A 17,485-nucleotide genomic window follows, 5' to 3' on the forward strand; every position below is an offset into this window, starting at 1 on the left:
CATGTTCCTGGCATTAATCAGTCACGTCACTCTGTGCCAAATTAATTTAAATCCACGTAAACTTTAAAAAGATACATCTTTGACACAAAATTGTCCACATATTAAAATGGAGTCACGCAGACTAATATGTCCATAGCGTCCGCATTTATAAGCTTAAATGTATTTGTTGTCTTAAAACTACGAATTATGGATGCAAACGTTACCTGCTCGAGTGGTTATACTCACCACTGCCGCCTCGAGGAGTCTCACAGATTTCACAATAAGGCAAGAGTGAACTGTTCGCGTACGTGCACGCAACACAGCTCCACTTCGTTTCCGAAAGGGGCTTTTGGTCTTGGGTGCACGTTGAGGGTCCGTCCGAAAGCCCGCGAGCTCTCTTTTCTGTTAGAGTCGAGCTGTCTTTTCCGCCCCAGGACTTTCTCTTAAGCTTGTTCTCAGTTTTTGGTGTGTGCAGTCCTAGAAATCGAAACCTTTTAGGCTGCTGTTCGAAACTTTCTTCAGGGAAAACCGCATCAACATCAATAATTTCATTTCCATTCACAGGCCCCTCTTTATTTCCACAACTACTTTGTTGTGCAATTTCTGAAGTTGTTGAATACTCGTTTTTTTCAGTTGATTCAGAAGACATGTCCGATGATGCATCATCACAAGAGATCATTTTGCGCTTCTTTTCAACCTCGCGCTTTGGTGTGAAGAAAGAACGGATATCGTGTTGTTTTTCCTTCTCAAACTAAAGGAGAAACAAACAAAAAAATTACGACGAGAACGTTACTAATATGGCTACAACACGCATCTACAAAAAATACTCCTACTTCGAGTCCAGCGTCTCCATTTTGTTACCAAGTGCTGAGGTCTGTGTTCTTGTTGGTCTTAAGGCAGTATATTACATCTGCATAATTTAAAACAGAACCTCCAGCCACATAGCCAGTTGCGCACAGGGGCCCCTGTAGTTCATAAATGCACTGATTTATGCGTGGAAGTGATTTTTTGCTACCAACAAAAGAGGAATTTGCATTCGTACATCAAGTTACTCAAGTGAAGTAAATAATACACCAACACGGGAGAACATTAGGTAATTGGCTACCAGCTGTGGAGAGGGCCCACTGCAGGACAGGAATGCTATGCTATTCGATGAACACCCAAACCACAAAGCACATGAGCTTGTGCGTAATCACAAAGGTTCCCACGGTGCTCTCCAACCCTGCACAGAAGTGGACCTACGTTACCGTCAAAGACAGGAGTAAATCCCAATTCAGGGGGAAAATGGAGGGAGAACAACAGGCAGAAGTTACTAGGGCCTCAGCAACTGGGCACACGCATGGCCAAAGTTATACTCCTGCGCCCAGTGCGCAGCAGGTACTGGGACCACGATGCCAGCAAACTGCAGGTGGTTGTTAAGCTATAATTATAAACTTCCAAACAGTAACAAGAAAACGCGTTATCAATGGTAGATAAGGTTGTTAAGAACAGTTAGTAAGTAATGTGCCAGACTTAACCAATACATGAAAGAAATATCAGTCGACGCTGCATTTAGACTACAATACAAAACCTAAAAAAACAATGAAGTAGTGCATTTTTATGCTTTGCAACCACTACGTTCTCAAAATGCACTGCTCCTAACCCCACACATCACTTCCTATATATTACACCGCCATTACGGCTGAAATCCCTGAAAGGGAACACAACTGAACCCTTTCATATCTCTTTGCTGTCAGTGGGCAGCCGTTATGCTATGTAATTTCTACAGGAACATCTAGATGATGGCAGTGGTACTTCATCCTGACATCTAACTGTAACTCTCTCTGTATGCGTGCTTCTGTGCCAGAGCTCTTATTTGAAAAAACGGTCAAAGATTGTTTATATACATGTACGTCTTTGGTTTCTGTGTCTACTCGTACAATATACATATGACGTGACATGATCAGGGCTATATGTATTGTTGCAAACCTCAAATCAATATATCACTGAAGCGTGAACGTATAATAAAAAATATGTATATATTTAATGTTTTTTAACAAATATGGCCAAAACTTTGTTCCATTTCTTATACCCCCTCAGAAATGCTAACAAAGCAAATAGTGCCCTGAATGTCTCTAGCCAGAAAATACCAACAGGGGCGTAGCTTCATGGCCTCTGGGCAGGGCTAGGGAACTTTGGATGCTGAGACGGGTTCCGAAACCCTCAGGTGGATCTTTTTCATTGTGGTTTCTAAAAAAACATAAAAATACAGTGGCCAGAATTGTGCAGCTTGTGATAGTCAGAGGCCACACGTCACAGGAATTGGTCACCAGGAAGGAGGAAACCTGGTAGCCATTTGGCTACTAAGTGCATCCTACCCTGAGGGCATTTTGTAGCCACAAAAGGGCACCCTGGTATCTCTAACTAAGATCTCGAATGGACTGGAAGAAGGACCAAAGAAGGGCTGCTCTGCTGCACTCAGGAACCCGCAAAGAGAGGCGGCACCAGAGTCGACTGTACTTGCTGAACCTGGAGGCTGGCAAATGAGAAGGGACTGTGCCTGCTGTGTGTTGCTCATGGAGAAGTCGTCTCTGGCGTCCAGCCGAAGCAAGACACTTCAAGGGTCAATTGGCTCTCCTCCTATTCAAAGCACAGTGCTACAACAGGTGAAAAAGTCTGCTAGAGTGAGTTGGTAGTCCAAACCTTCAAGCCGCCACCTCTGGTCTCCTTGCAGCACCAGAGACCGGGACCTGAAGCTCAAAGTTTCACCCGAGTCTGCTTGACCCGATAAAGCAGGCAGAGTGCAGTTTCGTCGCCCAGACAGCAAGTTATCGCCAAAGAAGGATTTGGCTGTGACTGCAATACCAAGAGACTGGTAGCTCAGTGGCAACTGGACTTCTGCCAGAACCGAGAGGACTTTAAGGGACATTGACTTCTTTGGCCAGGACAGCTTCACCAAGTTCGTGAACCGAGGAGTAGCCACAGGAAGACCCCCATCAATCGCATCCCATCCACAGCATCCTTCAGCATCTTCAGCCTCCTATATCCATTTCATCAGGACCACTTCCCTAGGAACATTTTGAAAAGGGATTACATTGCCTGGAACTTCCTGAAGACTGCTTCTTCCTCCAAGATGACTGTTTCTGTGGACCTTGCTGGTCCTGCTGACTGGCTCTTTACTCACCCAAGTTTTTCTTGAAAACGTTTCCAATTGACAAATTCAATGAATTTGCCAATGCTTGCTCATAGTTAAGTTTAAAAAAGTGCAAACTTACTATACATTGTAATTGCTGTAACTCCAAAGCTTTTTCATTGTGATTTCTAAAAATATATAAAAATACATTCTATTTGTATAAATTGGTGTCAGAGTTCTTAGGTGTTTCATTAATTTCTTTTTCAAGAGTTTTGGTGCTGTTTAAATGTTTTACACATGCTCCTTTGTGGAAGCCTTGCTGCTCTGAGCCACAGCTACCCAGGGTTGAGCTAGAGAGTTTAACAACCAAAACCTAGTGGTCCTATAAGGGGTGGTTAGTGTATTACACAGTGAGGTCTCACAATCCCACCATATAATACACCCCATTTCCTCATAATCTATGTTTATCTGGGTCTCCTGAGTGTGAGTGTAGCTGACTTGCATAGGTTTCTTGAGTAAAGGAATATCACAGAAATAAAGCAGGTGCAGTGCACATTAAGGACATTTGAAAAACACTGAAAGCAAAATGCTGGTTTGGGTTTCGGTCTAGCACCTCCAGGCTATATGGAAACAGATCACTGGTGCAATAGTCATCCCAACATATGTGGTGTGCTGCTTTAACAGAGCAAAGTGTTGGAACGCAGGGTGGTAGGGATATTTATGGCTTTCTGCTATAAATCATGTCAGCAAAAACACTTTCTCAAACAACAGTCTCAGAAATACCTAGCATTACGGATAATCCAAAATTTGGAGTGGTTCAAATGAAGCACTATTGCTAAAATCAGATTTCTCTGGACACTACAAAAATACACAGTTTTTATTCAGCCCCAGCTTCATAATAAAAACTCTAATAAATGCAAGTGAAGCATGGACAGTGTACAGTTAACAAACATGATAAAGCACATCTTTATTATCTGGTTGTAGTATTGTGGGCTTTTGATCAAACTACAAATAAACACTATACCTGCAGTAGGCATACAATTCTGTGCCAGATGTTGTGTGCATTTTATTTTAACCTAGGAAAAAATCCACGGAGCTCCTTGTTGGGTGTTATACCAGGCATTCTTGGCGTGGTTTCCTGTAACTTTTTGCCCTCAGTCCTCCTGTTTTCAGACTCATTTTTTGCTGGCTTTCAGGATACTGTGCACCTAACCACTGCTGACAAGTGCTAAGCTGCAGGTGCTCTGTAATCTAGAACTTGGTAACAATGGCTTATCCACAATTGGCATATTTAATTGACTTTTACGTGCCTAGTAAAGTGCACTATATGTGTCCAGGGCCAGTAAATTAAATGCTAGTGGGCCTGCAGCATTGATTGTGCCACACACTACAGGAGCCTTCAAACATGTCCCAGGCCTGCCACTGCAGAGCCTGTGTGTGTAGTTTGTAACTGCCATTTCGATTGCCAGGGCAGCCCAAACCTTCCTTTTAATTACATATAAGTCACCCCTAAGTTAGGCCCTAGTTAGCCTCAAGGGCAGAGTGCAGTGTATTTAAAAGTTTTAACATGTACTTTATAGTTTAACATGACTGCTGCAAGGCCTATCTCTTCCATAGGGTAACATTGGGATTTCCTTAAAACATCTTTTAAGTGTAATTTCCCAATTGGGAAGAGACAGTAATTGACGTTTGGTGTCTGTAGGAAGCTGGCCTGGTGTGTGGTGGGCATCTAGGGTACTTACCCCGTATAGCAGGTCCAGGTATCCCCTCCTAGTGAAGTGTAGGCATTGTCTAGAAGCCAGGCTCTCTAGAGGTAGCTGTGGATGAGCAGCAAAGGCTTATCTAGGAGACATGCAAAGCTCATGCAATACCACTGTAGTCACACAGCACTTACACACATGAAAGAAACCACACAGCTTTACAAAAATAAAGGTAATTTATTTTAGTGACATGTTGGACTTTGTTTCCTTACGCAGGGTCATCCCCAGTCTTTTTGCCGCCTTCCTCCTATTTTTTCTGACCTCTAGCTGTTGGCTCTAGGACTCTGAGCACTTTATCACTGCTGACCAGTGCTAAAGTGCAGGTACTCTCCCATCTAAAGTTGGTATGATTGGCTTATACCTGATTGGCATATTTAATTTGCCTGTAAGTCCCTTGTACAGTGGTATCTCTATACCCAGGGCCTGTAAATTAAATACTACTAGTGGGCCTGCAGCGCTGCTTGCGCCACCCACCGAAGTAGCCTTTCAAACCTGTCTCAGGCCTGCTAGTGCAGGGCCTGTGTGCGCAGTTTTCTGCCACAGGGCCCTGGCATCTAAATTTCCTTGCCAGGCCTAGAACTCACCTTTTACTACATGTAAGTCACCCCTAAGGTACGCCCTAGCTAGCCCTATGGGCAGGGTGCCATGTATGTAGAAGGCAGGACATGTGCCAGGTTGAGTGGCCTGTCCTGGTAGTGACAAACAACCTAACTTGGTGTCTCACTGCTGTGAGTGCTGCCTTCTCATAGGAGTGCATTAGAAATGCCCTACCTTATGTGTAAAGGGTATTGTCTGATTTATGAGGGGTAGCGTAGGCCTGTTTGGTATGGTTGTGATGGTGATAATAAATGCTGCTTACTTATGTAGGTATATTTTTTATTATTATGACAGAAATGCCACTTCTAGAAAATGTGCATTTCTCTGTGCTTATGACTGGTGTTTTGCAGCTTGACTCCAATCCACGCCTGGGCAGAGTGACAGTTGGGGCTTTGTGCATACTTTTCAGACAGCCTGTACAAAGGGAGGGTGGAGGTGTCACAGAGGTGCATCTGCATACTGAATAGTCTTCCTGGGCTGAGAGAAGGGAGAGGCGGGGCACACCTACATTTGTAAAGGCTGTGCCCTGGCCTCACACAATAGGGTCGTTTACCCCCCACTGATGTTTGGAGCCTTTGCTGAAGGAGAGAGGGGGCACTCCCAGTACCAGTTGTAACTGTCTGGAACCTCCTTTCCCTACCATTGCAAAACATTGTAAGGACTGAGCATAAGTACAGGGGAATTTTCCACACAATTTGGAGACATTTTGAATCATCTTGGAACTGGACACAGAAATGCTGGAAGGACTCACCAGAAACCACCATGGATTGCTGCTGCTGTGCTGACCTGTGACCTGCTTGGTCACTGTAAAGGCCTTGCCACTTGCTGCATCCTCTTTGTGCTGGCCTGTTGCTGGGCCCCTCCACCTGTGGGACTTTTTCCTGGACTGTTGTCCCCCAGGGGCAGGGTGCTGTTGCCCCGGACCCCTGCATCCACTTTGAAGCACGAGGGGTGCTTCACCGTTTTGCTGAAATTAAGCACTTGGGAAAGTGCTTGCAGGTGGATTTCTTTAGCGCTCGAAAGCGCTTCCCCTTCCTGATGCTGGGCACCTTAAAAGCGCTTATTCATCACTGCATAAAGAAATCACCACCGCGACCCGGGCTGCGCTGTCCTTCGTGCCCCCGGGGCACCAGAAGATTCATCTGAGCCAGAAATTGGAGCGAGTACGCTCCTGTTGTGTCCCCAGGGGCGAAGCGCGCTCCGTGGAGCGCCCACAGGGCACAGGCAGGCACCTACATTGGTGCCTGCCCCTTTCCGACGGCCGGACGGGCCGCTGAGTGCTGTTGGAGCCGGTGGGCAGGGAAGGAAACCTCATTGGAGGCTCCCTCGCCCCACCAGGCCCCCTTGTTGTCTCTTCTGCCGGGCAGGGGAAGGGAAGCCTCACCGGAGGCTCCACCTGCTCCCCTGACACTCCAAACTTGTTTGTGGCAGCCACGGGCAGGGCGGGAACCTGCCTAGCCCAGCGTACGCCCAGCACTTTTTAGCATTTTACAAGTCAGCACGTGTAAGTGTTTCTTCAGTTTCCAGCCCAGCGCCTTGAGCGCTTTCCAGCATTTTACAAGTCCATACTGTGCTCAGCCCAGCTGCCGAGACTGAAGGTGTCTGCACACGGCTGTCCAGACACCGACAAGGTACTGTGAGCAGGGGAGCGGTGCAGACTGCTCAGTCTCCATGTGTGCATAGACTCGAGACACCCACACTATAGCTCTGGGCCACCTGTTGTGGGTTTCTGTCTCACACAGACTCCCTGATCCCTAGGGGCCGGGGAAGCAATGATCCCATGTAACTCATTCCGGTCAAGAGACCGCAGCCGAACTACAATGGCAAGTGCTTTGCCAGCACTCCCCCAAAAGATATCTTACTGAACTCCCTTAAAGGGAGCTCCCCCAACTTTTAGAGCACTTTACATTTTCAATGCTACACTTGAAATGTGATAACTTACACAAATTTAATTGGATTTTTGTAGTTGTGGTCAAGTTTCAACCAGATAAATATTATCTATGTCTTTAAACTGCTGTGGAATCTTTTTGTGGTGTTTTTACTGTGTTATTGTATTTTACGTGTTGCACAAATACTTCACACATTGCCTCTCAACTTAAGCCCGACTGCTCGGTGCCAAGCTACCAGATGGTGAGTACAGGTTAATTTAAGGAGTGTAAGTGACTTACCCTGACTAGACTTATGATCCCTACTGGGACAGGGTGCATATCTCTGCCAACTAGAGACCCAATTGCTAACACTGGGGCGCAAGCACACTTCTTTTTTTCAAAGAAAAAAAAAAAAACAGCCACTGGGCATGAGGGGTCACTTGAAAAAAAATATATATATTTTCACTGAAAAAACAATAGTTAAAGGGACATTATATTTTTTTTAAAGTCAGTTGAAACATAACTTTTAAACTAACAAAACCACAGAAATTCCCCAGTTATAGTTATCGCAAACAACTGTAACTCATGTCCTCACCACGCACAGCGATCAATGATGTCATTTCAGATGTCATTAGTGATGTTAACAATGTAGTAATTAAACATGTCCTGAGTGATATAATATGTGAGGGTGCAAACACGGTATGGCAAGGGTGCGAGATGTAGTTACTTTAGATTATGAGTTATAGTTACTTATAGGTATAATTTCACCTAACTATAAGGTCGCTTTAACCTTTGCTTATCCATGGAATTTCTTTTTTTATTTTTTATGTAAAGCATGATGTCCATTGCTGTGACCAATAAGGGGTTGGTGTAGGGACTGGCCTGTCAGCTAGGCACTTCATCCAGCCCCCTTAGATGCCCAACCGTGCATAACCTGGGGTTGTGCTCAAGGGCTGGCCTGTAGCCAACACCCCACAGCGCATTGCCAAAAGTCGTGCGCTGAGCGGCGTTAGGAGCAGAGCCTGTCCTGAGGCCAGGCCCTGTTCCCAACTCCGACAAGAACCCAGCTCCCCCTTTTTATTCTGTTGCACCACAATTCCTCCACAAACCTCCAGGGGGACAATCCTAGAGCTTGCAGTGGATCAGCAAAACTGCCCCTCTCCAAAACCATTTTATTTTTTACAATTTGAGACCCACCCACATGGTCTGGGTGGTCAGGTATCTCTACCCTGCTCGCTTATATATTATTTTATTTTGTAGGACTGGGGCACCAAGTCCCCACACCCTAAGTTGGAGGGCGCATCTTTTCCTTCATCTTACAGCATGTCAATCTCAACACATGCTTGAGCTTGGGTCTGAAACATACATACATTTTGCACTTTAATTTCTCAGAAACTACTAAATTGATGCACTTTAAATTACATAAAGCATGCTTTGCGGCTTAAGATCAAGTTTTCTGCCAAATTTGGTGTAATTCCATTCAGCCATTTTTTGCTGTATCACAGTTTCCTATGGAAAACTGGAAGGGGGGGATGTTTTTTGGGATCCTCATTTTACTTGGCTTTTGCTTGACGGATCATGCTGAAACTGTCCAGTAATAATCTGAGGTGGTTGAAACATTTGTTTGGAATGTTTTGTGAAATCGCACCAAAGTTAATAGCAAACCAAAAAATCCATGTGGTACTAGCTATAACTTACCTACCTAGTGGTAACTGTATGTATGTATGTGTGTGTATATATATATATATATATATATATATATATATATATATATATATATATATATATATATATATAATAGACCCACACACACATACACACACACATGTATATTTTGTAAAAGACACTGACCACCACCATGCTCCAAAACAAAGGGTAGGAGGCCTACTGCGGATTCAGGGATATCCACATAAATTTCCAAAACAACCCTCTAACATCCATCGTCAAAGTAGGTTGAGGTCACACCAGAGTCAAACCTCTTTTATCTTTTTTAAGGTGCTACAGCTTGATGCTTTTTGGCTGCCATGCAGCCTTGCTCACAGTACAGACACCATTATGAAAACGTATTTAAAGTGTAAACGTGCTACGTTTGGGATCCTCATTTTACTTGGCTCTTGCTTGAAGGATCACCCTGGAACTTTCCAGTAATAAGCTGAGTTGCTCACAGTAGAGGACACCATTATAAAAACACATTTAAAGTGCAAACGTGCTACGTCATAAAAAAACAAAACATACTACTAAAAGGAGCAAAACGCTCAATTTCCAACCGAATGCACTTCAATATATATATATATATATATATATATATATATATATATATATATATATTTATATATACATACATATTTTCACTTAAAAAAACCAAAGGTTACAGGGAAGTTATAGTTAGGATCACATTTTGAACATACAAAAACATAGAAATTCAACTGTTATAGTCAGAGTTAACTCAACTATAACTCATGTCCCAAGGTAACTATAACTTTTGTTAATATCAATGTTATATTTGCAGTAATTTTTTTATCAATGATGTTATCAAAGACGTAATGAGTGTCGTAATTTGTGGGGTAATTAGCAGTGCATGGCGAGGGTGTGAGTTATAATTACCTTAAGGCACGAGTCATAGTTACTTGAGACAACGCTAACAGTTGAATTCTATGGTTTTGTATGTTTAAAATGTGAGCCTAACTACAAACGTCCTTGTAACCTTTGATTTTTTTTAAAGTATTTCTGTATTTTTTCATTTTATTTCCTACCTATAACATCCCTGTAACCTTTTGTTTTTTCAGTGAATTTCTATGGCTTTTGTAATGTATATTAAATTTAATTACTACATACTATTGCAACCACCGTCGTGCACTGTGGTTGGCAGAAGGGCCTGGCCTGTGGCCAAGCCCTGAGGCTAACTCCCTATAGGCACCCAACCTTGCGTTGTGCACGGTCTTTGCCCGTGCGCGGCAGAGGTAGCCCGCAAGGCCTGACCTGCAGCTAGACTCTGCGGCCAACCCCAAGGCCCTTTGGCCATGAGCGGGGATGAGAGTGGCTGTGAGAGTCCCTGGCTGGGTGTGATAGTGCGTGCATCAGTCTTAGTAATTGCGTCAGCGTAGGTCTGTGAGTGGATGCATGAGGGTTTGAGTGGATCTGTGAGTGGGTGTGTGAGTCTGAGTAGATCTGTGAGTGCTTGCCTGGGTGTCTGAGTGGGTCTGTGAGTGGGTGTGCAAGGGTCTGAGTGGGTGTCTGAGTAGGAGAAAGATTTAAAGTGAGAGAGAGAAAGAGTGAAAGGGAGAGCGAGAGATTTTTTAGGCTTTGATGCATGATATACTTAGAATGAGATACTTTTGGACAAATTGAAAAGAAAAATGTATTTGTAAATTAAAAACAGTGAGATCACCTTTCAGTATGAACCTTAAACTTTTGAAGTTTCAAAGAAATTAAAGAAGGAAAATGACCATAGGCAAACCTGGAGTAGAACCCTCAACTTTCAGTGCGAGGGTCTGTGACTGCGATCTTTAGGCCACAGGCCTTACTGTGATGCTCCCAGACATACTTATGACAGTAAAACCCATGCATGTGATTGGAAAGAAATGTGAATATCACATCACTAGGAAGGTTTACCAGTCAAAACACCAGTAAATAAACAAACACACTGCCAAGTAACACTAGGATTGGAACCTTCAGCCTCCTGAGTGACAGCACAAGACCGTGACCATTAGGCCAGAAGCGACTCTGTTCCGCTCTGCGTCCAAACACAACTACAACATTTGTATCAACCATCTTGCTAGTCTTTTAAGTCATTGTATGGAGAGACCACCCCAATGACAATCTCTCTCTCTCTCTTCCATCCCACTATAAGATGAAAGAGAGAGAATGACAGAATCGTGGGTGGGAGGGGGTGGATTGGGGAGAGGCTCAAAGCCCCGCAGTCCTAACCAGCTCTCCACGTCCTGCGGGAGCCGGCCTGACACCATAAGCAGGCAGCTGCGTTAAATAGCAGCTCCCTGTTTGTGGGAGCAATGTTTACATCTGTTTCCCTGCACAGATGAAAACTTCTCTTTCTGACAGCTCTTGCTGTCAGAAAGTGGACGTTGCTTGCTTGTGCTTGGTTGGAACTGTGATTTTACTGTTTAGCCCCAGGGAGGTGGTGTACCCTGGGGCCCCCGCATTTAACATGAACAAAGCCCCGGGGAGGTGGCGGTCCCCAGGGCAAATATAAGATCTGGAGGGGGAGCCCTGTGATACACTGCTCCTGTTTTGTTTTTTACTCATTACTATGAATTTGCAAAGTTGCAAATTTGCAGTAAATTTTTTTTTTAAATTAAAGTATTTATTTGCTCTGGCGGGGTCCCTCTGGGACCCCAGCCCCAGAGCTAAGGGGTCAGGGTGTCTGTACCCTGCTCCATCTCCTTTTTTTTTTGCATTTTTTGTTGGGACTCGTCTGTAGACGAGTGCCAAGATGGCTGCCAACACTTCCTGGCTGAAGTGTTGGCAGCCACTCAGAGCTGTGCATTTCCCTGCATGTGTCTGTTATTATTCGTGAAGTCGTCAGGGAGGATCCGCGGCCCTAGACACACACATTTATTTTCTCTTTACTTTCTTTTAAACTACTGAATGGATTTACACTAAATATGCAAAAGTGCAATCTGCACACCGAAAGCTAGCTTCCTGCCAAATTTGGTGTAGTTCTGTCCAGCGGTTCGGGCTGTAGTCGTGTGTAAAGGCCCTATGGGAATTAGCATGAGAGAACCAACTTTTTTGAGCCCCCCCCTTGCTTTTCTCGGCCCCGCTTAAAGGATCACCCCAAAACATTCTGCGCACAACAAGAATCACAGAGGCACTTTTTGGGGAAAAATTTTGTGAATATTCGTCAAATAGTGTCAAAGATATAGGCCAGTGAAAAAATGCTTGGAAACATGGTCCTAAATTTAACCACCTAGGGGTGACTGGTAATACGAATACAAAAAATATATATATATACATCTCCACAAAACAACAATTACAAATAATTTCAATTTAAAACACAGGAAATGCAAAGTGTGTAAAGTTTCAGTATATATCTCAAACACCAGAATTAATGAACAGCACACTTTACATAAGATTCAGCCCATGCAGGCAAAGCTACTTTTTAAATGGTCCCTTACTCATTGTTATTCCCTTGTACAATACACATATTTCATCAATAATATATGGTTGTTAGTTCACAATTCTGATCTTACCTTACCTATAATGTTAAAATTTTAATGAATGCCAAAACCATGCTTAATAAAGTGCATATTCCCTAAAGTGACCTACTGCAAACCTAAATCTTAGGTAATTAAAATCCTTGGCATAACCCCTCAATCGCTAACAAGAAATGCAAATCACAAATGTGTATAAACGTCTTCTTCAATATTTAACCCTGTCTGACTCTTTGTGTTAAGTTTAATATATATCTTGATTCTAAACATCTCAAAATGTTCAATCAACGTTTCTCTTGTTTCTAGATACTGCATCTATAATGAAATAGGAGAGCATCTTGTCATCCTTTTCGTGGTTCTTGTGGAAATATTGAGCAAACAAGTAATTTCTATCAGTATTCTTAATCGTTATTATATGCTTTTGAATTCTCTTATGCACTTGCAATGTTGTACTTCGCACATACAGTAAACTACAGGGATATTTAAGCACATATATTGCACACTTAGTTTTGCAATTGAATTGCCCTGTAATTTTCTTCTATCTTGTAAAGGTACCAAATATTTCCTTGTATTCACTATATATTGGAAAGCTTTGCATTTATTAAATCCCAGATTTCTATTTAGCCAGGTAGTTTGCTTACAATCTCTGGGCTACTTTTCACTAAGTAGTCCCTCATAGACGCTGCTTTTCTAAATTTAAGTCCTGTTTTTTAGGGTCAAATTCACCAATAACTTGGTAATATTTTATCAAATGCCAATGTTTCTGCAAAATTCTACCGTTTGCCCCGTCTTGTTCCCTGTATGTTATGATCAGCCTATAGTTAGAGCCCATCCTATCTTATCTTAAGGTATATTAAGGTAGCACTTTAATAATGGATAAAAGACGTTTGACTCTGGTGTGACAGCCACCTTCTTCAATCAACATTATGTTTAGAGTGTACTTATCACCAGTGAGGGTATCCAGGTGCTTAAGATGCTGCTTTGTCCTCATTCAAGTAGCCAGGTCTTGAAGCCCCTTCTGAATTCTTGGATGGAGAGAGAATTTCTTCAGTGAACGGGGAGGGTGTAAAAGGCTTTTGCTGTGATGGAGAAGGTGCAGCAACCGTAGGTGCTGCCACAGATGCAAGGCATGTGCATAAGGGAGAGAGAGGTGCCACTCAGGTGTCTGGAGAAGCAGTGGAAATTCAGACAGTGGTTGAAGCAAGTGGGTCCTTGATTGTGCAAGGCTTTGTAGGCGTATATGTCAGCAACTTGAATTGGCATCATTTCTGTATGGGGAGCAAGTGGAGGTTCTTTAGGATGGGTGAAGTGGAGGTCTATCTTGGGAGGTCCAAGATGAGTGTGGCCACTGAGTTCATGATGATTTGGATTATTTTTGTGAGATCTGTCGTAAGTGCAGCATATGGGGCATTGCTGTAATCTAGGAGGCTGGTAATGAGAGCCTGTGTGATGGTTCGTCTGGTGGGGCACTAGAAGCCACTTGAAGATCTTGCGGAGCATGCAGAGGGTGAGGAAGCAGGCAGATGAGATGCATGTTGAGTTTTTTGTTGATTATATGTAGGTTTATGGACTGGTTCGTTGGGGTAGAGGCATCCTGAGCCGGCAGGTCACCATGAGTTATCCCAAGGAGAGGTGGTGTTTTCAAACAGCAGGACTTCTGTTTTGTCACTGTTGAGTTGGAGGCAGTCGTCCTTCATCCAGTTGGCGATGCCGTTCATGCAGATGTAGAACTTGGCCTAAGTGGTGGAGGGGTTTTTGGATATTGAGAAAATAAGCTGGGTGTCGTCTGCACAGATTATTTTTAGTCCCTGGTTTCTGACGATGTTGGTCAAGGGGATCATGTAGGCATTGAAGAGGGTGGGACTGAGGGACGAACCCTGGGGACAAGGTAGAGGAGGTCCTTTGGCTTTGAGGTGAATGGAGGGAGAAGGAGACTCTGAATTCTGCCAGAGAGAAAGGAAGCTATCCATTTCAGGGTGTTTCCACTGATGCAGATCTGGTGGAGCCCTTTCAGCATGGTGTGATGGGAAACTGTGTTGAAGGCTGACAAGAGGATGAAGAGGATGATAACAGCAGAGTCTCCTCGGTCAAGGTGGCTTCTGATATCATCCGTGGCGGTGATCAGGGCAGATTCGGTGCTATGGCTGGAGCGGAAATCGGATTGGGATGAGCCCAGGAGTTTGTGGTCCTCCAACTAGGATGTGAGCTTTTGGTTTATGTTTTTTTTTATGACCTTTGCAGGAAAGAGGAGATTGGACAGCAGTTTTTGAGTCTGTTAGCGTCGGAGGAGGGTTTCTTGAGCAGGAGTTTGATCCTGGTGTGTTTACATTCTGCAGGGTATGTGGCTAAGGTGATTGAGGTGTTGGGAATGTCTGTCAGTTTGCTGTTGATGGTGCTGCTGCAGAGGGTGAGCATGTGGTGAAGGCATGGGTCATAGATCTGTGGGGGATCTTGAATGAATGGAGCTGATGATATTGGTAATGTTTTGCATGGTGAGCTAGTTCCAATTAGAGATTTTGTTGTTGTTGGGGGTGTCAGAGGAGTTGAGAAGGCTGATGTTGTCGGGGCTGCGGTTTGAGTTGCCAAGTTTTTGTAAATGGTGGCTATTTTGTCTTGGAAGTAGTCAGCAAGGGAGTCGTAAAAGTCCTGAGATGATGTAGCACTGTTTTCCATTGCTGATGGATTGGAGAACTTCTTGACAATGCTGAAGAGTTCCTTGCTGCAGCTGGAGCTGGCTTGTATTTGGGTAGCCAAGGCAAGTTTTCTGGCATCTTTCAGGTAGTTGTAGTTTTGGCTGAATGTGTTTTCTGTAGGTGTTTCGGTCGTTGGGGTCTTTAGTGGTGCGCCATCGCCTCTCGAGTTGTTTGCACTTTTGTTTAGTGGCTCTGAGTTCTGTTGTGTACCAGCTGGATTGGTTGGCGGGTGTGTTAGGTTTAGCTGGTTTGCTGGAGGCTACTATGTCTGTGCAGTCTGAGATCCAGGTGGTGAATATTTGACAGCTTTTTCAATGTCCGCTGTGATGTCTGGGAAGGGAGGGTGACAGTTGAGGGCACTGGACCACTTGCTCTCTGATACCTTCCTTCAGCTATGATGGAGGTGCACAGTTATCTGGCGGTGTGTCTGGAGGTCGGTGTGTAGGTGAAGTGGGCAGTGCAGTGGTCCAATCAGGTGAGGCTAGTCAGTGCAATAACAGGTACTACAATAAACCACCCTACCGCCAAATGCTTACTTTTTTTTAAACCAACATGATTAATGAAGCCCTTGGATATCTGATTTTAGATACGAACTAAGGCACTTGCCCCCTAACTACATTGGAGAAATCAAGTAAAACCGGACTTGTTGCTGCCCGCTCCTGCCAGTTTGATGAGCAGCTTGACTTAGGAATAGCTTACAAGACAAAAAACATTTCAGCCAGACTTGGCTTTTGATTTGCATCTACAGTGATCCCCAATGTATAGGTGGATTGTGGGCACCCCCCCCTGTAATATTTGCTGAAAGGTACCAGCCGGTGTTTGAAAATCTTATCAAAACTATAATTTGACCACCTCATAAGCCCTTGAGCCAAGACATACATTATTATCATAAAAGGATCTTTCAACTGCCACATTCGCCATCCTGTCTTCCAGGTACGTAGCAAAGAAAACTTGCAGAAACAACCGGTCCTTGTTTAGACAAGTGGTGATAAGAATGAATTCAGCTTACCACTAGGTGCAAACACCGTGCAAAAACCCTTCAGTAGACATCACTTAGTAAGACAATGAAGAAAAGTCATATTTTTCAATTCCCAGAGAAATACCTTAAATGTTCAGCGCAATGACAAGGCTTCAGAAGCAGGTGTTTGGAGCTGATGTGACACTCCATCTGCTTCAGACTCTGACTTGTAAATCATAAGACAAAGTTATGTCAATATGCAATAATATCAATTCAGAAATGTGCACATATATACCCCTGAAGTTTCTGCTCCTTAGTTTTACAGACTGGCACATCATCATATGTGGTCTTCTCCCAAGAAGAAACAGCTGGGAACCTGTACTGGAAAGGGAGAAAGGGAGAAACTACAGGCTTGTCAATCTTGACAAAAATGTCCTGTTCCAAGACACATTTCCACAAGGTCTATAGCTAATATAATTCACCACTAGAATATTTTTAAAACCAGAATCTTTGCTTCACTCGTGGGTTGCAAATGCCTTTGCCTTAAGTTTCCAGTTTAGTACTGTTTGATCACAATGGTTTAAGCCTGTAGATCAAGGAACCAGACTCAACAACGTTTACGGCTTTTTCAGCTGATTGTCCTAAAAAAGGCTGTTTTCTGGGAAAATCTCAGATATGCGAGGCAGACCCAACCTTGACCTGCCAACCTCTATCCTCCATCCTATCAGAAGTAAATCTTGAAGAATTTTGGGATCACTTGGCAGCCTGTGGCCAAAAAATGCAGGTCAAATGCGTCTCTGTGTACTAACAATGTTGCCTAGAATCTCCAACCGGGCTGCAAAACCCTGTTTCTTGACCACCTGGGACCATCTGCACCCCTTCACTGCATGACAATATTAACAGTGTCCAATGGTTACAAATACTGAGAAAACATTTTAGAACTCGTTTTGTGTCCTGCACAATGAAAGATGTTTTTTTTCTAAACCAACAGGTAGACAATGTAGGTAAATATTTAGGTTTCCTTTAACTTCAAAGAATCACAGACAGCAGGAGATTATTTTAGACACTTACATGGGAAAATAAAATGTCTTCTTTAATAGTTTCAAGGTTGTCATTTGGAATCCACGATTTGGAAAAACTCAGGAAATCCCACTTTTCTTTATCATCTTCTTCAGCCTGTATTTTCTCCTTCATTCCATTTAGTGCATTGCTTGTAACATTTGCCTGTAGGTTAATGAATTCATATCAAAGGCACGGTCGTCAAAGTAACAAAATACATCTTTTTAATTATATTTTTACAGTGTTTCAGAATATGCAAACCACTAAACTCGGACATCACATTAGTAC

At 43.5% G+C, this 17,485-nt stretch overlaps 1 protein-coding gene across 2 annotated transcripts in view; it reads right to left on the reverse strand.

The window, feature by feature from the left end:
* The window catches only part of ZRANB3 (zinc finger RANBP2-type containing 3), a 744,981-nt gene that overhangs the window by 176,154 nt on the left and 551,342 nt on the right, over nt 1-17,485 (reverse strand). For both annotated transcript variants that reach the window (XM_069225060.1, XM_069225059.1), the window contains 2 exons: nt 17,210-17,362; nt 226-730 (listed from right to left, as the gene is read on the reverse strand). In XM_069225060.1, coding sequence (XP_069081161.1) covers nt 226-730; nt 17,210-17,362 — 658 coding nt within the window. The remainder of the gene's footprint in view (nt 1-225; nt 731-17,209; nt 17,363-17,485) is intronic.

This window comes from Pleurodeles waltl, chromosome 3_1, assembly GCF_031143425.1.
Source record: "Pleurodeles waltl isolate 20211129_DDA chromosome 3_1, aPleWal1.hap1.20221129, whole genome shotgun sequence".
Lineage (NCBI taxonomy): Eukaryota > Metazoa > Chordata > Amphibia > Caudata > Salamandridae > Pleurodeles > Pleurodeles waltl.